We start from the raw sequence: 26319 nt of genomic DNA on the forward strand, positions 1-26319 counted from the left end.
AAGAAAATTCACGGAAATAAATCAAAACATACAATGACGTAATCAATGCATGCTAGTCAAATGTATATGCAATCTGTCAAATAAATCAAATTGCCCAATTTTTGGTCACAATTACGAACATTATCGGCTCGGAAAAGGTCCTCGTATAATACCATGGTGCCTTTTCCTAAAGTTGCTCCCTAGCGATCTAGACTAAAATTGATTGATTTAAATTCCTAAAAAAAAACTAAAAATTGTGACGATCTAGCAACCATGTTCTTGTTGTGTTTACATTCGGGAATCCATGCGTGTTTTGTAGGTTAAATTGTGAATTCTTGTGGTTCTCTGTGCTGTGCGATTTTTTTTGGACGATCTTCACAAAAAAATAGCCTTCAGATGGGTTTTATTACTTATTCGAATTCTAATCAAAGTGGCTGCAAAAAAAAGCTGTGTCGTGATTCAGACTCATCACTGTCTAGTGAAGAACCAAAGTGAAGAACTTCTGTAGTGATAACAAAGATAATATTCAGTGTTATCAGCTAATATTTAAGTGCAAAAGTTGTGAGAGATCACCTCGAGAGTCCATCATATTTGCTATGACAATTACTGAATATGTGGCGACTTTGGGTGACAACCCATATTTTGGAGCAGGTGCTGGACTCTTTGGAATCGGTGCAGTAACTGCTATTGCACGCAAAGGATGGCAGGGTGCTCTTATATTGTTCAGGAGACACTATATGATGACTTTAGAAGTACCATGTCGTGATAAGAGTTATCACTGGCTCCTGGAATGGATCACAGCAAAAGGCGCTAAGAAAACGCAGCACCTCAGCGTTCAAACAACCTTTCAACAACACGACTCTGGGCGAATCAAAACTAACTACGACTTCATTCCCAGCACAGGAACTCACTTTTTCAATTATAAAGGGAACTGGATTAGAGTTGAAAGAGTCCGAGAACAACACACCCTTGATATCCATGCAGGCATACCTTGGGAATCCGTCACTCTGACTGCTTTTGGAAGGAACAAAGCCCTATTCTACGGTATTTTAGAGGAGGCAAGACATATTGCCCTTGAAAAGCAAGAGGGACAAACTATAGTTTACACAGCTGTGGGCCCGGAATGGCGTCAGTTCGGCCACCCTCGCAAAAGGAGACCCATTACCTCTGTGGTCCTCGATGAAGGGGTCTCCGAGAGGATTGTTAGTGACGTCAAAGAGTTCATCAACAACTCTGAATGGTACAGCCAAAGAGGAGTGCCGTACCGCAGAGGGTACTTATTGTATGGTCCACCTGGTTGTGGAAAGTCATCTTTCATCACCGCGTTAGCTGGTGAACTTGAGTATGGAATCTGCGTCTTGAATCTAAGTGATCGCAGTCTCTCTGACGACAGACTTGGCCATCTTTTGTGCACAACACCAGAAAATTGTATTGTGCTTCTAGAAGATATTGACGCTGCGTTTGTCAGCAGGTCAGAATCAAAACAAACAGCAACTGCATTTGAGGGACTAAACAGGGTCACACTCAGTGGCCTCCTGAATTGTTTGGATGGAGTGATTTCCGCCGAGGCAAGGATTTTATTTATGACTACAAATTATTTGGAACGGTTAGACTCGGCTCTGATCAGACCTGGTCGTGTGGATCTCAAAGAATTTGTTGGACATTGTTCTCATAGTCAGCTGGTCAAGATGTACAAGAACTTCTTTGACCCACTTGATGATGAAAACGCTAATTTATTTGCTGAGGCTGTCCTGAAATTTAACAAGGTTGTCAGTCCAGCTCAAATTCAAGGATATTTTATGCTACATAAATCTGAAACCCCTAGTCAAATAGTTGAAAATGTACCAAAAATATGGGAAGAGAACCGGTAGTAGCAATTTAATCATTGATTTTTTAAAAAAATAAAACAACATTCAACATGAGACTTCAATGAGATATTTTACAACAAGATACACTTGCTGTAACTGAGTGAATGCATCTTCAATAATAGTTTTCTAGAACTGTTTGAATTTTTTAAGGATCACTTCAAAACATACATCATCAAGAGGTGCCTCTGTTGTCTTATAACTGCGGTGGAACTCCCAAACAATGTACATCGGTTTGCGACATTGCAGACCTGTCATACTTTATTTTGTAAATGGAAAACTACTCTAAGTCAATGTTTAGAACTTTCTTGATTTTTCTTTGCTGTGCAAAGAAAATTCTATGGAAACCTTAAGGAATGATGTCGTTTTTTTCTCATTCAAAGACATAAAATGGGAGCGGAGTTTTACAACCCTCAAACGAGATGCATGGTTTAAGAGGTTCCCAGTCACACATCTTGTAGTTATAGGCAGAGCTGATTCACAGGGAAAGAATTGAAGACTATTGCAAGTTAGCTTGCAACACCCCTGCGCACAACTTTGACATTCAGTAAACATTAAAGTAGTGTAACAAAATTATACCAAATATAATTTGTAAATTTTGCAGTAACGACGACACCATAGAAAAAATTTGTTACCACAAAATTGCTTAAAACCTCTATGCATAGAATACCAAAAATTTCTGCGGAGACTTAATTTCAAGATTTTTTTAACCTGATGTCCCTTACCAATTAAGACGAACTCTTAAAATGGAACTTTGATTGTGCCAATCTCGAAAAAATTGGGTATGAAAAGTGCATTTTTTGGCAGTTTTTCACATATCATCAAGTGGAGAAATGTAAATGATTGAGGAGCTACGTCAACTCAGTTCAAATAAATACTCCGTGCTTCGATTCAGCAACAGAGCCACTTCTCCGTAAATCACATGATAAATTGGTGAAAAACGCATGTTTCAGGCTCAATTTTCTCAAGATTGGCCCATAGAAAGTTTGATTTTCCAAGCTAATCTCACTCAAAAGACTCCAAGGAATAGCGCATAAAAAAACTCGAAATTTAATCATTGCCGAATTATATGGTGTTCCGTTTTAACTTGACTCTTAACTCTCTTTTTTTCTTTATGAAGTCAACTTTTCGTGTTCATTATTTAAATATTTTTCAAAATTGTTCAAAAGGAAACGTTTCGAATTTTAAGTTGCAGCTCATAACTTCTAGCCATTGGTTAAAATTCTTGACAATATCTGTCAAAACTGATGTTCACCACTATTTTTCAGTGCTACTAATTTGTTTGTTTCTTTATAATCAGAATAATAAAGGTCAAAAATTTATTTCTCCAATTTTATTAAAGTTGTAACTTACTAACTTTCTGCTATTGAATTAAATTCCCTTCATTTTGCAAACATTGATTACTTACAGTTGTTGAGCTGACGCGCTACTTGCTAAGTGGATCACTAGACAAAGTACAAATTTAAGCATTCTGCTAAAAGATTCCTCTTCAATATTTTACGTAGGCAGCAATTCCCTCAACAAAAATCAAGATAACTCATAAGCAAGATATCAACGTTTTACATTAGCACTGTTTATGAAAAGGAAAAATTTTCCAAGAAATTAGAATTTCCTGCTTACAAAGAAAACCGAAGGCTACGTGAATCAAATAGCGCACTACCAAGGTTTCAGCAGGCTTCTTAATCACGCAGTATTCCTCCTCTCTCTTATGTTGTTCAAAGTGTAAATAACGTGAAACAGCTGAGCCAAAGCGCCAATATCACTGTTGGCAAATCTTCACACTACAGGGACTATTACTGTAACGTTTAGCAAGTAATTTAATTCAAACAAGTATGGTTTTTTCCTGAGGGAGAAGTTTGATTTGATGCACCAAGAAACGTTAATATCTTCGTTAAGAGTTACTTTTAATAATTTTCTTTTCAAAACTCATGTTCCGTATGTAATTTGGGGAGAAAACATAAGTTATAATGCTTAAAATTGCACTTAATCTGGTGGTCCATTCCCTGACTTTTCCAGGTTGCCCTGAATTCCCTGACTTCCCAGGTTTCCCATATTACTGGAAAACCTGGTATGAAGAGAGTGGAAAAGCCTTATAAATTGAGGGCAAGGAGTAAATAAATAAACAAGATGATATTAAATATGAATATTGTGTCATATTTTATCACAGTATTTTCCATTAGATATAGATACAATTTAAGTTAAAACTAATTAATAAACAACTCTGAAATTAGATAAAAATAATTGAACAATAACAAACAAACAGATGGGGATGTGAATGAATTAAAAATGCTGAGAAGGCTATATTTACAAATCGCCTTAGAAGTTGCCTTCACACTTGGAGCACAGTTCGGACAGCGGATTTCCTTAGAACTCTCTCTTTGTATTAGACATATACTCCACTTCCATTTGTTCGGGAAATTAGTATTGCTTTCAAGCTGAGTTAAAGCACTAGTGGTATGAGAATGGAAGAGGACCATTGGAGCGAAAGAACAAGAGAAGCAAAGAGAGAACATATTACTTAAAAAGAAAAAATACTGAGTATAATTTATAAAGTGGAATCAATGAGCAACATCTGTTAAATATGATTCATTTTCAATTTTAGAAGTCTCGAATCAAATAGGCTTCATAATGGTTTTACAATACAAATGATAGAGCTTGGCAAAGTGTGCCGTGTAGCACTCACAGTAATGCGTCCCAGGTCCTTGGTGTGATCGAGTTGGTTTGCGATGTATCACCTCGAGTAAGTAAAAAATCTCCGCAGATTTTGACGCTGTAGCCAAATAAAGAACGATAGCTTCAGCACATGAGCCTAATGAATCATTCTCGACCACCAAATTGCAAAATTTGGAGATATGACAGCAGGATTTCTCTTAGAAAAAAACATTGTAGTTGATACAAAGGTTGATAACTGCATAAAATGCAACTTTTTTCCCCAGGAAGAATCCTGCTTTCGTTTCTCTGAATTTTGCGAATCTTTTTGGTTCAGAATGATTCTTACGGGGCATGGGCAGGGGTTGTTGTTTTCTTGGCTAAATAGTCAAAATCTGCGAAAATTTATGACTTATTGTATACGATATATTGCACACCAGTTAGACTACGCCAAGAACGAGGGATGCATCACCTGCAGTAGCGATTCAGGATAAAAATTGTCACTTGCATTGACACCCACATTCTTCTCGTTGTTCTTTCAGAGAATGTACAATGCTACAGAAATTTTAAATGAATGTAACTAAGCATGTTGGTAATAATGTAAAAACCGACACATTGGGCCACAGGACAAGGCCATGATGAGTAATAAAGAGCTTCACATGCGTCTTCTCTTTAACATCTTGTGTAGAAAACTATCTACACAACGGGAAGTTCAGAACTTAACTCCTAGATGCGATATTGACAAGTATTTTTGACATAGATTAAATGGAAATTAGATAATAGAGATGATGTCATCCATGTTTTTGCCATTTAACCAGTGTTGATAGTAAGCTCTCATAACTTGTTTAGGAGTTTATTTCCGGACTTCAGGTCTTGTGGTTTGTTTTCTTCGTGGAATTTTGAAGAGAATATACTTTGCAAAGTGCTTTAATTCACACCTTGTCCATAGGCCCATTCTACTGAAATTTAAGCTGAAACAAGATGTAGATCATGCAATGAAAGTTTCATTTTGCACCAATTTTCTATAAATGTATTTGTTAGCACCCTTTTTCTTTCATTCAGCCTAGACATTTCTTTATTGAGGCAAAATGTAGGCAAACTGAGTTGTGATGAGTTACATACATACTTTCTTTGGAAGAGAATAAGCCACTATGCCAAACTCCATCAAAGAGAATAACGTTTTCAGAAAAACAATGTCCTGATGATAAAATCGAAAAATTTAAATTACAGATGAGTAAACTTGAATTAGAAATTAAAAAACATATACAACGTCTCTCAATAATTGAAATGTGTAGCTGGTTTTAACATTTTTTTTAACATTCTTGACTAGCTGCCTTCCTGTGTGCGAATACACAAATAAAAGTCTGGTAAATTATCGCATTTCACCTCTGCATGAAAACTTACAATTAACCATGATGATATACTGAAAACAAGATTAAGATAAAATGCGAAACGAACTTATGCAGAAAATTTTGGCATTTAAAGATGTTGAGAAATTCGAACTGGTGTAGCAACGTCTACACAGATTTTACTCATAGAATAGACAAATCCTTTCATCTGGATGTGAATATGTAGTAAAAGTAGAAAATCATAATTCTGGATTTGTATATTTTTCATGGCTTCTTACCCTTAGCGGGAAAAATTGCTACTTCCCAAAACTGAGTTTCATTTGATGATTTACTTCTTGAGAGTAATCTGTACAACTCTTAATTATTTTCAATTTCACCATGAGTAGGTCTGAGGAAATGCAATATTTTATCATAGTATGCGCACAAATATTTCGAATCAGGTATTTTAGGAGCAACAGTGAAACTAGGCAAGACCTTTTGTTTGGTCTTAAAAGGAAAAATCTCTGAGATTTGATTGCCAGGTCTTGCAGTGGTCAGCAGGGCAAAATTTGAACAGCCATAAGGCCTCTGACAAATGAGCTTAGTTAAAATTTACCTTCATTTCCAAAAAAAAAATCAGAAAGAGTTCCACTGTTGAACGTACCAGAGCCAAGACCAGGCAAAAGAGACGTTTCTAACCCATGGATTTGCTGAATTATACAAAATTTCCAACATTCATTTTGAACAAATTAATTTTTGGTCACATATTAAAATAATGTTATTGGAGACGACGATTCTCTTTTTAATGGCAGACACTAAAATATTACAAGTAAAGGATTAGGAGTGCAGAAAGTGCTAATCTTTGCAAACCAAAGCGTAACGGAATGATCAGAATTTTTTACACGAGGTGATTTAAAAGTCTTGCACCACTAGCACCAGATATCACCCCTGTAACTTTTGAACAAATTAAGATAGAGACTTGAAATTTTGTAACAGCTCCTGGAAGAAAGGAAACGACTTTTGGGAATCCTCATTTTAAAGGGATCAACTTAAAAAGGGGCGAAAACCCTAGGGGTTATATAGAAGTGATGCAGGGCTTTCGGATCACCTCATATTTGTTTTGAAAATTTCCAATTATTAATTGACTACATGCCTTTGACATTTAACAAGTTTCTTTGAGATTGTAAACTGGGGAATAAGATTGTCATTAATTCTGAGAAGCCTTCTCTTAAAAAATCGTGCAATTTTGACGACTTCTCCACAAAAAAAGCCATCCCTTGTAAAGAGGAATGTTTTGGATCAAACCACTTCTCAGGTAATTTTTACTAGTGCTAAGATAGGCAAATCTGCACCCCTATCACATAAAAAAAGTAGAGAAAAGTCCAAAGTTCTTGGACTTAATAAATTACTGCGTTATTTAAGTTACTGCAAGCAAGAAAAATGCAGGATATCAAGAGGAAAAATTAAATATCTGACGCACTCCACGTGATAAAATGACAAAAAAGAAACAGTGTTTGAGTTGTGGACTTCAGAATGTGCGTGGGAGACTTACTTCTCTATGTTCCAGATTTTAAGTGCCACAAAGCTCCGATAGAACTTATACCCTTTTCCAAATTACAGAAACCGTTCAATAACAAGGATAATTCAAGTTCTCAAGGTCTTCAATCTTCATTTTGAATATTTAAGAGAAGTAAACAATGGTCTCCTTAACTACAAGGTTGACCATTTCATTGACAGAGGCGAGTTTTCTGGATAAAATACTTCAATTAAAGACCCGAATGTACATCGCACAGACATAGATTTTGATCCTAAAACTAAGTTTATGATACCCTTAATTAAAAATCAATAGCAAAGGTTATTACAGATTATAAACAAACGTGAAAAATAGAAGTAAATTTAAATGCAAAAATAAAAAGTATTTTTTTCATCTAAAAAAGGGGAAATGGCTTGAAGTTATGATTTCTTCAATGGAAACCTACGTACATAAATAAGAGGGTTGGGTTTTCGTTCTTGAAGCGAAAGATCTTGTGAATATCATGAATATTAAAAAAAGGGGCCATTGAAATTTTGATCTAACTATATTGTAACAGCAATTAAAAAATACTGACAAGTTTTGAGGATTATAGTAAAAAAAATTAAGTTGGATTGATAAAAGTGTAAAAGGGGAAGTCAAGAGGGTAAATCAACAGTGGGCTGATCATTGAAATTGACAGATAAAGCTACAGAAAAAGAATACAAAAGAGATATGGATAGATTCTATTGGTGGAAACGGTTGGTTGTTAAAGACAAAGGAGGGAAAATGATGGACTAACTATAGGGTCCCTCAGGGAATGCCTTTAGTTAATCAATTGCTGCCTCCTTTGTCCATCGCAATCACTTGTTTCAATCAATGAGACAGCTCTGTATTTCCCAAGTTATCTTCGTCTATCACTTTGTCTCTCAATTTTAAGAATCAGCCCGCAACTGAGATAATCACTCCATAGGAATTTGCTGCCTAGATCTCCTTCACAACCCGCTGAAAATGCTAATTGTCCTACCATTCAAAGTGAACGAACAAGATTTCAGAGCAACTGACTGTAAATATCTGGATGCCATCACTCATCATGAAGTCACTGTGACTTTTACTGTCCTACTGAGTAAGTGAAGACGCAGTCAGTAAAAAAAAAACTTCACCTACTGATCTTAATATACTCAAAATTTGCAGCATCCATTGGTAGAATAATAATGCAACCATTTTAAAAACAACGTTAGGTTGAATTTATTTGTTATCATAGGTATGAGTAAAATCCATGCATGCCCTTTGACTACAATGCTCCATTGATTTTTGAAGGACGATGATTCCATTTTCTAAAACTTTTCAAGTCCTGGTCTTTACCGGAAAAGACTTGCGTTTCAGTTCTGGGTATGAAAGGAATGAGATGAGTAAGAACTGAGTAAGTACAGGTCGTTCCAAATGGCAACTTTCCCTTCACCAGAGTTTTTCTTTTAACAAAAAAGTATTCATTAAAAAAAACCATGACAAATAATTAAAAGCGACGTTCTCTCAAAAATTAACAGATATAAATAAAATAGAATACTAGCCGGTTTGAACGATAGCTTCAAAAGCAGGATGGGTGCCTACTTTAGAGGTGAAATTTAAGGGCTTTCTTTTTATCCATCGAACGCATGCATTGCAATGGATCGATCGTCTGCATTTAGAGGCAGTTCAGCTTGAGGTTAGGATTGCATGTAACTGCGCGGGTACCACCACAGAAGAACGATCTAAGCCTCTTACTGGATCGCATGGATCGGGCTGGACCAAGGCAGTGGCCCAGGATAAAAAAGTAACGCGGTTCATCGCGATCCTCTGCAGTTCAGATACAAAAAAAACCCTTTTGAGGGTTACTCTGTTCTTATCTACTACTAATTAATTGCTGCTACAAGATACAACAAAAATACTGGATTATGTTCGGGTTAAGTGCAAAAAGGGGTTCAGTGTTGGGTAAGAAAGTAAACTCCTAACTTACTAATGACACTCTTGAGATGGTTAAGAAGTCTCGAGGATACAATCGGCTTCGGTACTCTCGTCTTCATTCTCCTCTGCGGAAAATATTTACACGATTAGGAAATATACAAAGCACAAGGATTGAGAAAATGTAAAATAGAAGCTTATGGTAGATGATACGTAGAGCAATTCAATCATGACCACTGTTTTGTCTATACAGGATAATATGAATTTAAATTGAGAATTTGCGTCAACTCTCGGTCAAACTTATTTAAAATTAGTTTTGCGATGGGTAAATTTTGAATTTTTCTTTGGTAAAATGGCTTTAAGATGAGTATCAATTCAACTTTTAAGTAGAAAAAAATCTAGACTCGAATCTACATCATGGATTCTTTTTCATCTGCACTGAATTAAACCACCCCATTTCTGATTTTAACTTGCGAGCATGTTTGTTCCATCCTCACATTAATTTGATGGGAAAAAATAAAAATGAAAACTCAGGAACTCTTCCGGCTCTAGAATGTGTCCTTCGATAAAATTGATTAAAGATTAAATTATGAGGCTTCGTATGTGACCGAATTTGTGGAAGGGGACCTCATCTTCCGGGAAAACATTTTCATTTACTTTTTTCAAAATTTAAGCCACATTTTTCTACAACCTGAGAATTTTTTCTTGGAACTTTAGGACTCATCTCCTTCAATTTGTGAGCTCTCAAAGTCACACCTGCGCCAACATTTTTTTATTTTTGTTTCTCCATGCATTTGCAAAAAATTACTATAAATTTTCTACTCAAATGAGTCCTTTTCATAGATCCGGTTATGTATATATTTGGAGTCCCATTCATTTAAGCAGCAAATTAATTTTGTGACTTGATGAAAAATGAGCAATTCTGTTGATATCTCACCAATAGGATCGCTCTGTTAGTGATGTGTATATAACTGGGCCCACCCCCCTGTCCTTAAAATAACTTTAGGCACACAGATAGGCCTGTATAAATATATATAAAACATAACTCCTTCATATGCTCATGTTCCAAAGTGTTTCATTGTTCACACTACTCAATATGACAAGATTTAGGCAGCTTTGAAAAGGACCTGATATTCATTTAAAATTTCACGGAGCTTCGCAAAGCTGCAAAATGCTCATGTCGTTGCTACTTAAACATAGATGGCCTAGGATGATGGTTGATGAGTTCATCCAAAACTGGAAGACTTGGCACAGAAAGTTATTAATTTGGTTAACAGCATGACAAAAGTGGTTATACGTAAAAAACATACCAATACATCTAAAATAAGAGCATTAAAAACATAAGACAAATGGCACACAATTCTTCACCATGATCCACCAGGCAGAATCATTTCGTATACTCCACAATTCCCAGAGGAAGACTGAATTGCTATCTCTCCTTTTTGTCAGTTTTCGTACCTACACAATCTTCTTGATTTTATTCGTTTAGTATAATTGACTAACACGGTGTCTCTCAGTATCTCATCATTTAAAATCCTTGCTTCGTCCTAATTTCCTCAAAAATTCCTCTCTTCGGGGGTTTTTAAGTATCCTTGCTTTTCTTACACCTTTTTTCCTCTTTTCTTGCCTCACACATATTTTTGACTCTACAAAGGATAGAATTCTTTTCCTAAACACATTAATAGGTAATTTTTCATCTGTACCTATTCACAGAAAATCTTTACATTTTCTGTATTTCTAAGCTGACTTTTCGAAATTCGTACATTTTCAGTGTATCCATATTTTTTCCAATTAATAGACACCTTGGACTTTCACAGCCAAAGATGCAGAGCTAATTTGCATGAGTAGAAAAATATGGTTGGGTTGAATTCAACCTTTTTTTATTGCAGTCTCCTTTTCCAGACTCTGTCATATTCTTATTAAAGACAGTTAAATATTTTTACTCACATAGTTGGGAAATGTTCTGCCAGTGGGAAATGGTGCTTCTTCAATAAATGAATACAACAAAACAACAGACGTAAAAACATCAGCTTCCAAAGTACATGCAAACTTAAAAAATAGAGTGGCACATGAAATTCATCCATCTGAAAATAATTCGGTGCAAGTTAGCGCTAAGACCAAAGCGTTCGTCCTTCCGTTGCCTCTCGGTGCACATTGAAATTCCACCACATAAAAAAACTACGCGTGAACTAAACAAACAAAACAGTCAGTGGAGTTAATCTCAACAAAAAACATAAATGAATGATGAAAAAAAAAACGATGGACGATCAAATTTTCCTCGAATTCCACACCAAAAAACTCCTGAACGAACAATGTTTCCAGATAGTTTTAGAGGGTCAGCACTCTTCTCCATTTGAACCCACTTAAATAGATACATTTTATTGGCCAACTTGGCAATCTTGTGAACCAATGCCAAATACTCTTGATGGTATTAAACTACAGATTGGCTTTCATATAAATTCATCAATGAATTTTGCAGAGACCAACACAGAAGCATCTCCGCAAGTCCCTCCATTTTTAGGGATTTTGTCCACATTTCAAAGGTTGCTCGAGCTTTAACAATGCTTCACAAAAGATGTAAACTCAGTTTTTTTTTGGTGTAAAATAACAGTTAAAGAAAAATAGATGAGGAAGAAAAATGGATCCAAACTTAAAAAAAAAAAAATCCAGCATGCTGTAGACATGAATTAAAGTTGCTAGACAGCACAAATCATGCATAAAATGAAACAATGAGTGTTCCAAAATAACTGATGATGCGACAGATGAGAAAGATCTCTTATCTAAAACTGTGTATTTTTTCAGGAGGGTAAAATTAGGGGACTGAGGTCAAATTATTCGGCAAAGGTTTAAATTAATACGTGTTCCCAGATATCTTTATTAAAACTCCGGCTTCAATTGTGAAAAGGGAGAAGTGGGTATACATCACCGTTAAATAAGAAAAAGAAATGATTAGCAAGATACAAAAATAGGCTAGTTACATTCTTAGAATTTTAACATTTTATGGGAGTCACAATTTTACTATGGATTTAGTTTCTGATGTAGAACTTAAAATCTTAAAGGTACATACAAAGAAATATAAAAAGCAAATGCAAACTTAACACATAATTTCCAGGATTAAAAAAAGCACCAAAAATTGTGAGACTGTAACAAAACTAGGGCAAACATGTTTGGCAACTGCTATGATGAGATACCGCACTCACAATCAAAATTATCGGAAATCTGTGTAACAAGACAAGCAAATTAAATTCCTGGGTTTTAGGGAGAATACCATGTCCATATGCGAGTCCCGATTAGAACTAAGCCGTCGTGAGATAGATTTTGTGCATCAATTAAAAATGTACTTACTTCCGAAGAATTAAATTCTTATAGTATACTTAATAACATTGGTCAGAAAAAATCTACGATCATCACACTGCCAATAATTATCACAAAATATTGACAATAGGACTCTTCTTAAAATTAAATTAAAATGCTCAAGAGGTTATATTAATTCATAGCACCGGTGGCTTCATTTTACTTCAGTCTAGATGGTGGTTCATTATGGCACATTCATTAATTATAGGGTTGTACTTGAAAACACTTCCTCTCGCAATTATCAATGAAAGATTATGTACTAAACATCAAGAAATTTGGCTAACTCGGACTTTTGAAAATTTCCGACCATTTTCCAGTTTTCCCTAACTGGCAACCCGGATTCCCAGCCTATTAGGTACGATAATGTATCAACAATAGAGGCAGAGGCAGAGATATGCAAAATAAGAGGAGCATTTCTAGCCGTTGGTTTCAAAATTGACCTCTGAGTTCTCTGTCCATGTTACCACAGTTGCGATTATACGACATTTGTGCTACATGCCCACAAGAACTCAAAAAAGAGAGAATGGTCTTGAAATAGGAAAAATATGTCTTTTGCACGGAATTTTTAGGTGGTACTTTTCTCTTAGAGTTTTCCCTGTTTTTGAAGTTTTCCAGAAGTATAGAGCCACTGTATGTTTTGCGGAACTTCGATATTTACACTGACATTTTGCAAATAGGACCATGATTCATAACATTCAGAATTTTAGGGGAGATCATTTAGGAGTGTGCTTCAGTGGACCAAGCTTTCTTTACTTACTAGCTGGTGGTTATTATTAATTGGACTGCATTTTGCAATTTGGACCTATAAATTCTGGCTTCTTTGAAAAAACACTTATGTGCACAGGGAAACTAATGACACTTACGTTGTTTTTAAACCGGGCCGGAATTTATAGTTCCTAATTGCAAAATTTAGTCCATTTAGAAGAGAACACATTCACTCCTGTAAAGATCATAGGTGGCCTGGAGGCACATTCTTACATATTTCAGAGAAACGCAGGAATGAATAAAGTAGTCTACGAACCTTTATTTGCCGAAAACATTTGATGAGTGATATTTTGGCAAAATTTTTTGAACTCAAGAAATCTAAAACTCTAATTTAGTAAAATAATGATCCCTTGTTAAAAGGAATGACTTCCCATCTTTAAACTAAGTTATAGACGTAGAGGTGCAAGAAAAACGTACTTAAAAATTCATCAATTTTAATCTGTATGCTGTGTCAAAGTGTGAGGAGTCTTCTTGAATTTTAGAATTTTCTCTTTAAACTTTCAAGAGAGAAAACTTCTCCGATTTTTCCATGACTTTTTAAAGACTTTTGAAAAATGAAGACATATTGACACTGAAACTGCTAAAACGTAAGGCTCAGTTTGTGGCATTGCAAACCTCCTGTCATACTTCATTTTCTAGATAGAAAACCACTCATTGTCATTTCATGAAAACTTCATTGATGTATCTCCTCAATGAAATCAGACTATCCTGGAAAATTTCAAGCCAAAATGTCTGTTTGGTCTTCTGAGAGAAAATAAAATAGGAGAGAAGATTTTGAAACATTGCAACCGAAAAATGCAATTTTGTAGTTTTACCGTCGATATTAATAGCTGAGTCTGAACTCTGTCATCAGAGCGCATTGATGGGATTGGAGATTTTCGAGAGTGCTGACAGAATTAGAAAACTTAAGGTTTCATGTGGAAATTTCCAACTACTCTCTGACTTTGCTGGGTTAAGTAGACTTTACAGACTTTTTATGAGCTTGTCTCTGTATGCCATTTTGATTTTGTTCGTTTCATTTTCTCAGAAGCAAGCCCTTTTCCTGTAGCTGATGGAAGTCACTAAAATCTCTGCTACCTAAAATACTGATGAAGGTTTACTTAATAATTCACGTTGGTGATTTTTAAAGCACTCCTGTTTCTTGAAAACCAAAGTCACAGCCTCCTTCATTAAATAGTTGTTTTTGTAATTGAACTTGTTTTACAGAGTATTCATGGATCAAATGTTTTCGACTTTAAATATCACAAACAAGGCAATCTTTGATACTTTCATCTCATATTTTTACAATTAAAAGACACCTATTAATAATAACTGTTAAAATAACTGCTGGAGTTTGGCACTTTCTACTACAAAGTATTTCACCCTTAGAGGAATTTTACTACAGTGTTTTCTTTGGGTTTGTAATCTGGAAACATCAACACATACTTTCGGACATTAGGAAGGTTGAGAAAAAGTGTGGTGTATCATAATTTTAGGAACTTTGAGAGGAGGGAAATTCAAAGTGAATTTTAAAAGTACAGAATACCAAATATTTTAAGGGTAAAAAAAAAATTGGCAAAATGAGTGGAAAAGCTTATTTAGAAAAAGTTACTGAAGACATCATTTGACAATAGACCAAACCAAAGTATCCTGCCTTTTGAGAGACAGGGACTCTCTTGTAATTACTTGACAACTCTTGACGTACGAGTGCAAAGGATTCTTGATCACACGAGAATCATAATAAAACAGTGACTCGTAGATTTTTTGGTAAAACTACAAGTGGCAAGATTGCTTTCAAAATTAAGCTAAAGCTAGTGTTCCCTGCGCATCTGATTATTTTAAAATTTGATATAAGTAAGAAAGAACAAAGTGAGGGTATCAACTGTGCTAGTAGAAAAAGGACGGTCCACATCATCCGACAAAAGTGCTTTTGCCGACAGTTAAAAGTGAGGTGACCCTGAGTAATAATTTGTATGTTCATGCATTGTGAGTTCAATAATTTCAACTCAACCCAAGCCAGAGGACAGACCGAATTGCTCAGATCTGTCGTGCATGAAAAGAAGGTATGATCTGCACACAGAGTGAATAGAAGGCGGATTTAAATGTTCAAGCAGTTTTCATGTTTCATTTAGTTCCAATAATCTATTCAAGCAACAAAGTTGTCTTATTAATTAACCACAAAAACTTTTAAAGGTTTCGGCATTTGCTTTGCAATATTATGATGAGGTATTGAGATTGGAAAAGAAATATTCTATTAAAAAGGCTTGCCGAAAAAATTTCTTCTGTTCACTCATCAGCTGTGCGGAGAGGGGAGATCTCAGAGCTAGATGTTCATGCACTTCGAATGCCGCTCCAGTGAGCAGCATGCGAGTCGATCTGATGCAATTCAGGCCTGCGAGAAAAAACGCAAGAGGGAAAGAAGAGCAATTTTCCATAGACCCACGCTCACAGGTGCGACGTGATATCGTTGACGACTGGATTACCTGGCTTCTCATCTTTTCGGTGGAGGATGTCCGTCTTGGAGATTTTCTTCTTGAAGAGGTGCTCCTTGTTCGCAAAGTGATTTTCGATCTCATGGAGAGTGCGATTCTCAGTTTCAGGCAAGCAGTAATACAGGAACAGACTGCCAAGCAAACTGATGGCTGAGTAGAAGTACATTGTGCCATGCAGGCTGAGGTAGCGGATCATAGTATCGTAGGAGATGTTTGCAGTGAAGGCGAAGATGTAACTGACGGACGCAGATGCCCCACTTGCCATTCCTTTGATCTCAGCAGGGTAGATCTAGAGAGAATAAAATAAATAAGAGGAAACATAAAGGATTAAGTTGGTGGTTGTAATCTCACTTCAAACTAGAATCAGAACAAATGAAATGGTTATTCTCTAATTAACATGAGCATGGCTTGATAAAGAGAGTTCCGGGGTCTGGGGATCTACCGGCAGAAATAATTAAGTGTAGCATTGACAAGTTGTCTTAATATGAAAAATTAATCCAAGACTTTTTTAATGCATTTAGAAGATTCTTTTAAAAACAAAATTGCTCACGATCTACAGGCATTGAAAAAAATTCAGGCTTTTCATGGACATTCCAGTGCCTTTATTTAAACACCTTTTGATACCTCCAAGCAACATCAGAGTACAAACAATAAAAAACCGATGAATACACACCTCTCCAATCATGATCCAAGGCAAGAGCCTGATCGATGCATGTGACAAGTATGCTGTGGCTAGGAGTAGCATTGTGGAGAAAGAAGAATACTGAGATTTTGAGCTGGCATCACCGTAGCCCATATAGGCACAGGTTGCAACACCAAACAGACAGATACCACAACCGACTGTCGAGAACATGGTAAGAGGCCTCTTGCCTGTGTAGTGAATGAGACCGACGCACGTCAATGCACCAGCCAGCTCTACCAACCCGAACAGCATGGCCGCAAAGTATTTGTCAATTGGCGCACCCAAATCTTCAAAAATACTGACCTATGGACAAAACATAGCACAGGCTTATAGATAAAAATCATTAACAAGTTTTCTATTGTCCTAACTTCACGTTAGGAGCTACTCGAAAGAGGAAAAAATGTACTAAAAAGTAATGGTAGAAAACTATGAAAAAATGCTTTGTAGCTTTGATATTTTGATCCACAACGCATTCTATATTCAAAAATGAATTTTCAAAGAAAGAAATGTTTAGATTGAACCAAAAATCTGAATTCAACAAACTTAGCTTTTTTGCTACTTTCAATCCTTGTTGTATACATTTCAGGGCTTTATTAGTGGCATACTCATGTGATACTTTCGCGCATCAACGGCTAAAGTTAAAACGTTTGTACCTCCATTGCAGCATTTAAAATTCTCTGAATATATTCAATTTTATACGACACAGTCTGCTACAGAGCAGTGTATACGCGTATAAACGGCTCCAACAACTGGTGGCCTTAAAGGAGAAGAGTACAACTTGAGCAACCGCGTCTGGGTCAAAACAACTGGTGTGTTGCTCAATGAGTTCCTTTCAATGAGCAACCTGCAAAGCAGGCAACATGCTTAAAGAAACCAGCCGACAAATCACCTTGAAATTTTCTGTTCATATTTTTAAACGAGATAAAAATTAACTCATTTAGGCTTGGTTCGACATTTTTAGAGGTTTTTGCAAAACATTCCTTTCATCGAAAAAATTGACAACCTGATTTTGAGTTCTTTAGCAATAGGGTCCTTTTCCTGTTGATAGTCAGAAGTAAAGCTATTTAATTTCCTTTCTCCTTCAAAATTACAAGATATCTCCTAAAAAATTCACTTACCACATAAGTTTGGATGACAGTCATACCACCGAAATGTCCGATGAAGTATGACATGGTAATGATTAAGAATGGAATGAGGAATGTTCGCTTCATGTACATGATATACATGGAACTTGTGGGTGATGATCTATTCAATGACTGATCGTGTGACTTCTGCAAGAGTGAAAGCTCACTTTGGACCGAGTCTGGTTCAACCCAACCACGCAGCCAGCACAGTGCTTTCTCCGCAGCTGTTATTCTACCTTTGCCTGTTGAAAAGAGGTATAAAAATGAGAATCTATAGAGAGGAATTCGATACAGTTGTTTCAACACTAATTCTGAATTTATCAGATGCATGATTTCATCAAGTATCCGAGGATGATTTAAGAGAGGTGATAAGTCCATAGAAATCTCTTGTAGCTAAACAGAAAAGGGGGAATACTTGTAATTTTGATTTCAAACCGCAGACAAGATCTTTTATAGTTTACTACCGGTAAAAACACTTCTCATTGTATAAAGCAGGACAAATTGATCAAAAATTTTAAAAAAAGAAATAATCAAGCGATTAGCGCACGTCACATTAATACTGCTGTGCTAAAGAAGAACCCTATGTGAACATTCGAGAGTTGCCAAATTTCTCTTGATTAAACATGTATTTTTGACAATATTCATGCATATTTTTCCTTGAAATTTTCAGACAATTTAGATTAAATTGCGTACAAAATGAGCTTGTTCAGCAATTCGTAATTCTTGCATTTTTGGAAACTAGAGAGTGCACAGAGTTCACAGGAATTTTCCCCGATTTTTTTGAGCAATATTAACCCACGAAATACGAGTCCAAAAGTCCGTATTTTGGGCTCCCATTTAAACGCGCGCCGCTTGGCCCATCTCAAAATGGCGCCCATTTTCTCCGTCCGGCGGTGGCCACACTTTTGACCCGGCGTGCCGGCGAGGTACCTCTGCATGCCTCTGCCGTGTGTGGGTCGTATAAACAAACGAAGATTGATAACACAAATGATCCAAACAACTCGAAATCTCTTAATTTTAATTAATTTAAACCCATTTTCGACTTCAACCAAGCATTTGGCAATAATATTCATCGTATTTTACAGCCAGGAGCCACGGCCTATCGGCTCATTTTAAGGTGCATTCTGAAAATCAGTCTTACAAGTCCAGTGTCCAAACCCAGACTTTCTTCTTTTACTTTTTTTGACCATTCTCTTTTCATTTTCGCCTCAAATCAAATGTTTTGCAGTTTCTTTGTCTTAAGTATGTGGTCCTGAATTCATTCAAGAGTTAAAAGTTCACCATTCATTTAGTATTATAGCCTTTTAACCTCTCAAGCTTTACCGATATGATCTCATGCAGTTCGAGGTTTCTTTGGCCCAAACCAAGTGATTACACATCTGATGTGTGTCTTATGGCTCTTCAAATTCGCAGTTTAGAACTAAATCAGAGACTACAGTTACTTAATCCAGTTCTGCTCTCTTGCTCAATGTTTGTCATAAGTGTTTGTTCGTGTCTGTTCTTTATAAGTGACCACTGTAGTGCATATACACAGTTATGCTATCGGTACAGGTATTATTTCTTGTTTTCTACAGTCAGGACTTTCTCTTAAGCGCAATAATTTACCAAAGAAATTCACCTAGTTGCGTAAATAATTTGGTGTATAGATATTCTGTTAATGTCTCCTTGCGGTGATTCAAAGTTTCTGAGATCTATCACAAGTGGATTCTGCATTTAGACGGTCACTCTTGTCTGATAAAATTACTGCTCTAGAAGCTTCAAATTTATACTTTGATCTCTGATTCATCACTAAATGACACTCATGCGGTGTCATTTATCTTTAATCAGTTCAAAGCTATTTCGACAATGAATCATCAAAGGTCCGATCGAAGAAGGAATTTTCTGGTGAGTGCTGCGACTGAACCGACATCACAACTCTACTATCGAAAGCATCAACCAAGACATGATCATTCGTCTGGAAGTGGAAATATTTTGCAACTAATCAGCAGGCCGATTATTGAAGGCTTAGAGCAACCTGACAAGACATCAAATTCGAATATATTGCATGGATATGATAGGGCTATGTCTTTTCATGTCGGGCTGACATAGTTTCAATAATCGGGCAGCTGGTAGTTTAACAGGTAAGATTTGTAAAGTCACTTAGGTATCACAAGTTACATTCGCATCTCTTGTGGTACAGTTTTTGTAAGTATGCTTACCTTTGTGGAGATTAATTGATAACAAAACGAGCATATCAATGTCATAGCCTAACTAGAAAACCACTAACGTAGATTTACAAAGTTTCAGACTTTCTGTTTCTCTTCGATTATAAAATCATGCAACGAATGTTACAAATGTCATCCCCAGATAACCTTAACCATGTTCCTGACTTATACTTATGGGAGGATGTAATTCTATGTCTTTTCAAAATCCTTCCATCCATCTGTACCTGAGAAATTCAGTAAACCAGCCGACTTTCGGACTTTTAACAAGAATCGTTGGCAACTTTACCATTGAAATGATTCTTAGGTGTTTTTGAACAAAGGGATTTTATTAAAATGTTTGTTGGACAGGTTTGATTCACCCTGAATTCTTAAATAGAGAGAAAAAAAAAATATTTTCTTCACTCTAGGAAGACATGAAACTGACCAAGCTGTAGGTAAGTAAGTAGTTTTTGATTACTTCATTCCATGAAATATGATGATCCTTGTTTCTGCAGGAAACACAACATACTAGCAGGAATCCTCAAATAAATTTTCTGTCTTGTACAATATCTGTTGATACTTAAGTATTTGATGATACCTATGAAGTACAAAATTTCTGAAAAAACCCTGGGAATACCAGCAGAGTCGTCTCCAAATTTTCTCTCAGGAACAAGACTAAAAATTGTGGAAGTTTCCTAAGAATGCTCTCAAGACAAATTTACGTATTATTCATAGATGAAGTGTAGCCTGCTACATATCATGTCGTATTCCTCTTCAAATATACATGCAGGTGAGTAGATTTTGAAATTTTGAGCGCACAATTTGCTCATGAAAGAAGCGAGCACTACCATGATTTCCTCTTACCATTACCACTTCGATAAATTTTTATAAGTTGATGCTTTTGAAAGTAGAGTTGTGATGTCGGTTCAGTCGCAGCACTCACCAGAAAATTCCTTCTTCGATCGGACCTTTGATGATTCATTGTCGAAATAGCTTTGAACTGATTAAAGATAAATGACACCGCATGAGTGTCATTTAGTGATGAATCAGAGATCAAAGTATAAATTTGAAGCTTCTAGAGCAGTAATTTTATCAGACAAGAGTGACCGTCTAAATGCAGAATCCACTTGTGATAGATCTCAGAAACTTTGAATCACCGCAAGGAGACATTAACAGAATATCTATACACCAAATTATTTACGCAACTAGGTGAATTTCTTTGGTAAATTATTGCGCTTAAGAGAAAGTCCTGACTGTAGAAAACAAGAAATAATACCTGTACCGATAGCATAACTGTGTATATGCACTACAGTGGTCACTTATAAAGAACAGACACGAACAAACACTTATGACAAACATTGAGCAAGAGAGCAGAACTGGATTAAGTAACTGTAGTCTCTGATTTAGTTCTAAACTGCGAATTTGAAGAGCCATAAGACACACATCAGATGTGTAATCACTTGGTTTGGGCCAAAGAAACCTCGAACTGCATGAGATCATATCGGTAAAGCTTGAGAGGTTAAAAGGCTATAATACTAAATGAATGGTGAACTTTTAACTCTTGAATGAATTCAGGACCACATACTTAAGACAAAGAAACTGCAAAACATTTGATTTGAGGCGAAAATGAAAAGAGAATGGTCAAAAAAAGTAAAAGAAGAAAGTCTGGGTTTGGACACTGGACTTGTAAGACTGATTTTCAGAATGCACCTTAAAATGAGCCGATAGGCCGTGGCTCCTGGCTGTAAAATACGATGAATATTATTGCCAAATGCTTGGTTGAAGTCGAAAATGGGTTTAAATTAATTAAAATTAAGAGATTTCGAGTTGTTTGGATCATTTGTGTTATCAATCTTCGTTTGTTTATACGACCCACACACGGCAGAGGCATGCAGAGGTACCTCGCCGGCACGCCGGGTCAAAAGTGTGGCCACCGCCGGACGGAGAAAATGGGCGCCATTTTGAGATGGGCCAAGCGGCGCGCGTTTAAATGGGAGCCCAAAATACGGACTTTTGGACTCGTATTTCGTGGGTTAATATTGCTCAAAAAAATCGGGGAAAATTCCTGTGAACTCTGTGCACTCTCTAGTTTCCAAAAATGCAAGAATTACGAATTGCTGAACAAGCATTGTCTGAAAATTTTGGAAAATTATATTCGCAATTTTCTCAGTAAATTCGGTTTTTATCGGAGGAAACTTGGCAATGTCTGAAGGCTCATACGGCGTTCTTCCTGAGTACAGCAGCATATTTAAGAACAATAAATAAAACTTACTGATGAGCCAATGTGGACTTTCAGGAACAAAGCATAATGCAACGATTGCTGCCACTGGGAAGAATAAATCGATGAGTGCCACCGTTCGCCAGGTGAAGAAATTACCCAATAGAAGCTGTGATACCGTCCCCAATATTGTTGTCATACTGGCTGTGGCAGATAACATTCCCCGCAAATGAGGCTCTGTGATTTCAGCGACATATGTAAGTACCTGCAAACATTCGTGGGGATTATAACCTTTAACAAAGACTTGGAGATTTGAGATCAAGCCTGCTTCAAACATTTCAAAATTTAATTTTTTTTCTTTTTTTTTCAATTTATTAGTTTTTAGTGAGCTTCCTTATACATAGAAATATACACTTTGTTAATAAATATAAAATAAAAATTAATATACAAACAACCTAGTAGTTTGTAACTTATTTACATGAGACAATATGAAGTAATAAAATAGATTTAAATTTGACAGAATCATTTTTGTGTTGAGAGTCCTATCAAGATTTTGCGACATGAATCTGTTAATGGTAGTGTATCATTCTCTTTTCCTATCTCACATACTATATTGTATCAATGCCTGGTCAACTTGCAATAATAAAAAGATCGAGAAATTATTCATAACTCAAAAAAAAGCTATTAGAACTATGCTTAAATTAAAGCCTACAGAATCTTGCAAGGAACATTTTAAAAAATTACAAATCTTAACTGTTCCAGCATTGATCATATACTCATCTTTGAAATTATACAACAACAAGGAAACTACAGGAATCGAGAGTGGTGCACAACCCCAACACCAGAAACAGAACAGAAAGTCTAATCATAAAAATTAATAAAACAGCGGCTCGAGGCCATAACTTTTTCTCTAAACTACCATCAAACATAAGGAAAAAAATTAAAGATGAGCCCCGAAGCCACAATGCCCTGGTCAGACATTATCTAATTGAGGAATGTCCATATTCAATCAACGATTTTTTAAAGGGGACAGGTTGATATCATTGTCTTTTTTTTTCTTTTCTTTTTTTTATATATACATATATTTATTCTTGTTTCTTGTTTAGAAAAATTCGACGCATTTGTAGAAGCCATGTGCAAGCCAAAAAAAAAACAAATAAAGATATATTATTGCACTCTGCACTTTCACAGTGAAACTGCAAAAATGCGTATCTGGCTTGCAGTATTTCGAAATCTCCGCTCCGATTTTATTTTTAAAAGGAGACCGAGCCAATATCATGGCTTGAGGCAAAAAATCATTGAGTTGGAGTTTAGGAAGGGAGCCAAAAACGACCCTCATCGATACCTTCCCTGATCTCCCTTGTCTTTTCCAGGTCGCTGGAAATACCCGATCTTCTCAGGTTTTCCAAACCGCTGGAAACCCTGTGAAAGATGAGAAAGAAGTATCAAAAGTAAAAAGCCACACCAGTGGTAACTTACAGGCGCTTCAAGAAGTCCACCCGAAAGACCGGAGATGATTAAGGCAGTATAGAGCATTGGAACACTGCTTGAGTAACAAAAACTTAAGAATGCAACAATAAATGGAAGATTCAGGAATATCATACATCGCTTCCTTCCAAATGGCTGCGTCAGAACACCGGACAACAGACATCCAATTGGGACGCAAATTAAATTTAAAGAACCTGGAAGATAAGGACAAACAAACAAACAAGACACCCATTTAGAATTTGACAGAAAAATGCGAAAATCAATTTAGATAGATAAAAACAACCATGATCAGGGTTGCGAAGAAGATGATGCATTTTGGTAAAATTTCCTGACAATTGAAGATATGGCAAATGGTTAAAAAGACATAATTTGAAATAGTTTTCGGTCAAAATTTATTGTTGGAAACTTCAAGCCTTTCCTACAAGGCAAATAAAGGTGACTTGACGAGTTTTCCCAAACACTTTCGTCATTTTTCTGGCAATTCCAGGTTTTCCCAGACTTTTTCAAATTCCCTGAAATTTCCAGGTTTTCCAGATATTCCCTGACTGGCAACCCTGTATGTAACAGAAAAAAGCTCTTCATCTCAAATACCGAAACAGAGGAAGTAAAAATTCTAAAAAGTTGCCCACAGATTATTGAATGATGAGCTATTTTCATACGAGTGTGAGAAAAAACTATGAACTTACTAAAAATTGAAATTTGAGCTTCATCGAGGGTAAGCTGATCATGAGGATGCCCATCATTCATCGTTGAGTTCCTCTTTTCTTGCAGCGCTGGAATAGCGATTGATGGCAATCCTAGTGTCATGCCATATGTGATAACTAGAAGGTTTTTGGCCGTAACGGCTAGAATCTAGAACAAAAAACGTGACAGAGTCAGGAGGTGGTTGACTAGAATAAATGCATATGATGGATAAGGACGCCTCAATTTTTTTGAGAGGTGAAAGTGGTGGCAGCAGCAGTAAAGTACATTCATTTTCGAGCAATGCCCTAGCAACTAAGGCTGTTTGAGACTCTAGGACCAAAGAAAACAGATTTTCAACGAGAAAAGAATGAATGGTGAAATAATGAATATGCATTGAAAGAAAGGAAAATATTGAAGAGAAATAAAGAAAACTACTTGAAAAAACCACTTTCAATGACTTCCTTTGTATTTTTTATAAAGAGTACGCTAATGTTTCACCTTTACTCCACTATTTGCTCGGAATGTCTTTTACGAAACAATTTGAGAGGAAAAAACCTGGTTGAGAGCTGAGTAATAGAGGAATATTAAGTAAGGGGAGTAAAGTCTATAAAGTAGGAAGAGATCCTATGAATCCACATAGAATGCTAAGGAGAGAAATCATCAAGAGTATATCTACGTAGATTTCATGTGATGTGTTAGGTTACGATGTCGAAGAGAGGGTGCATTTTGGTAAAAATTAATAATTACCTGAGGAAGAGCTTTCCGGAATGGTTTGGCAGGATTTTCCTTCCTTGGAAACATGTTGATATTGTTGTTTTGATTGTCAAATCTGCGAGACTTCCCACTGTTTGATACAGAATCACTGCAACATAAAACAAAAGCGATGTAACTTACGGGCATGAGTTGAAGTTGTCTGGTGGTATGAACAAGTAGTACTACAAAAGAGGAGAAGAGGAGGAAGCTATAGCTACACCTTGTTAGAGCAATGATAAAGGCAAAGTCTCAAATTTTATTTAGAGTAAATTACTCTTATTTTTTGAAGATCATAATATCGTTGGTTACAGTTGAAAAATGCATTTTTCCTTTCATCCTCAAAGGCAACTTTACTTTCGGCTGATGTTTTATTTATTTATTTATTTATCTATTTATTTGTTTATTTATTTATCTATTTATTTGTTTATTTATTTATCTATTTATTTGTTTGTTTCCTGAGAAATAGGACAGACAATTTTTATTGTCTCTAAGAGGATGCCTGGATTTTTTATTGAACAAACAAAAAAAAAAAAAAAATTGAGATAGTAAAAAAGAAGAAAAAAAATGAAAGAAAGAAAAAAACAAAATAAAGGAGTTGGGCTGTTGAGGGGAAGATATTTTTCGACTAAAGCTGGAACCGAAAAGAAACTTTTTTTTCATTGGATCCATGGATTTGCAAATAAAATCCCTGACTTTTCCCCAACTATTCGAGCATTAACTTCCTTAACTTTTCAATGCTTTTATTTTTTTTTTTTTTTTTACATGACTTCTCATAAAAATTCTATCCACAAAAACAAGAAGCAATGTTTTGGCTGAAAGAACAAATATGTGTGTCTGCAGAAAAATTTCCTGACTTTTCAGGGCTGGCCAAAATTCCCTGACTTTTTCCGGTTTTCCCTGACCTGTTGAAATTCCGACTTTCCCCGGTTTTCCAGACCTGTACCTAGATACCCTGTTTAGCTGATCTACAAGCATCAACCATCAATACACGATTCTGAGACCAGCGCAACTGACCAATTCTGCCGTGATAGCGAAGAGAGCAGTAAGTGTCAAATTTTCGAAATCGAGTTTCCTTCAATTGAAATAAATTCAGTCGATTTTTAATCATCCAAACGATTTCTAAGAATTTTTCGGATACCAAGTGGCAATTTGAAAAAGAGCGGAGACTTCTTTCAATGAAATTTCCCGGTCAGAAACTTCTGAGCCCGATTTCTCAAGATTTCATTTTTCTACATGCTGCTATCTTCGCTATCACGGTAGAATGGAAATGTTGCATGTGTAAGGAATTTGCGATTTGACTATTGATTCTTATGTAAAAGTTCGCG

General features: G+C 36.0%; 2 protein-coding genes across 4 annotated transcripts in view; one reads left to right on the forward strand and one right to left on the reverse strand.

Annotated features, from left to right (window-relative positions):
- The first annotated feature begins 260 nt into the window (after positions 1–260).
- Positions 261–3175, forward strand: Bcs1 (mitochondrial chaperone BCS1). The gene has a single exon (XM_072305424.1). The coding sequence runs from the start codon at positions 576–578 to the stop codon at positions 1848–1850; it is 1275 nt and encodes a 424-aa protein (XP_072161525.1). The 5' UTR covers positions 261–575; the 3' UTR covers positions 1851–3175.
- An 802-nt stretch (positions 3176–3977) lies between these two features.
- Positions 3978–26319, reverse strand: part of LOC109037691 (facilitated trehalose transporter Tret1) — a 124699-nt gene continuing 102357 nt past the window's right edge. For 2 of the 3 annotated variants that reach the window (XM_072305423.1, XM_019052474.2), the window contains 8 exons: positions 24989–25103; positions 24244–24409; positions 23549–23751; positions 22124–22334; positions 17663–17910; positions 16536–16847; positions 15854–16151; positions 3978–9400 (listed from right to left, as the gene is read on the reverse strand). In XM_072305423.1, the coding sequence (XP_072161524.1) occupies positions 9348–9400; positions 15854–16151; positions 16536–16847; positions 17663–17910; positions 22124–22334; positions 23549–23751; positions 24244–24409; positions 24989–25042 (1545 nt within the window). In that variant the 5' untranslated portion in view covers positions 25043–25103 and the 3' untranslated portion in view covers positions 3978–9347. The other variant, XM_019052476.2, reaches the window with a different exon arrangement.

This window comes from Bemisia tabaci, chromosome 10 (genome assembly GCF_918797505.1).
Source record: "Bemisia tabaci chromosome 10, PGI_BMITA_v3".
Classification (NCBI taxonomy): domain Eukaryota; kingdom Metazoa; phylum Arthropoda; class Insecta; order Hemiptera; family Aleyrodidae; genus Bemisia; species Bemisia tabaci.

Bases quoted from the DNA above. Each gene is read 5' to 3' on its own strand.
- Bcs1 (XM_072305424.1), top strand. From the start codon at position 576: ATGACAATTACTGAATATGTGGCGACTTTGGGTGACAACCCATATTTT.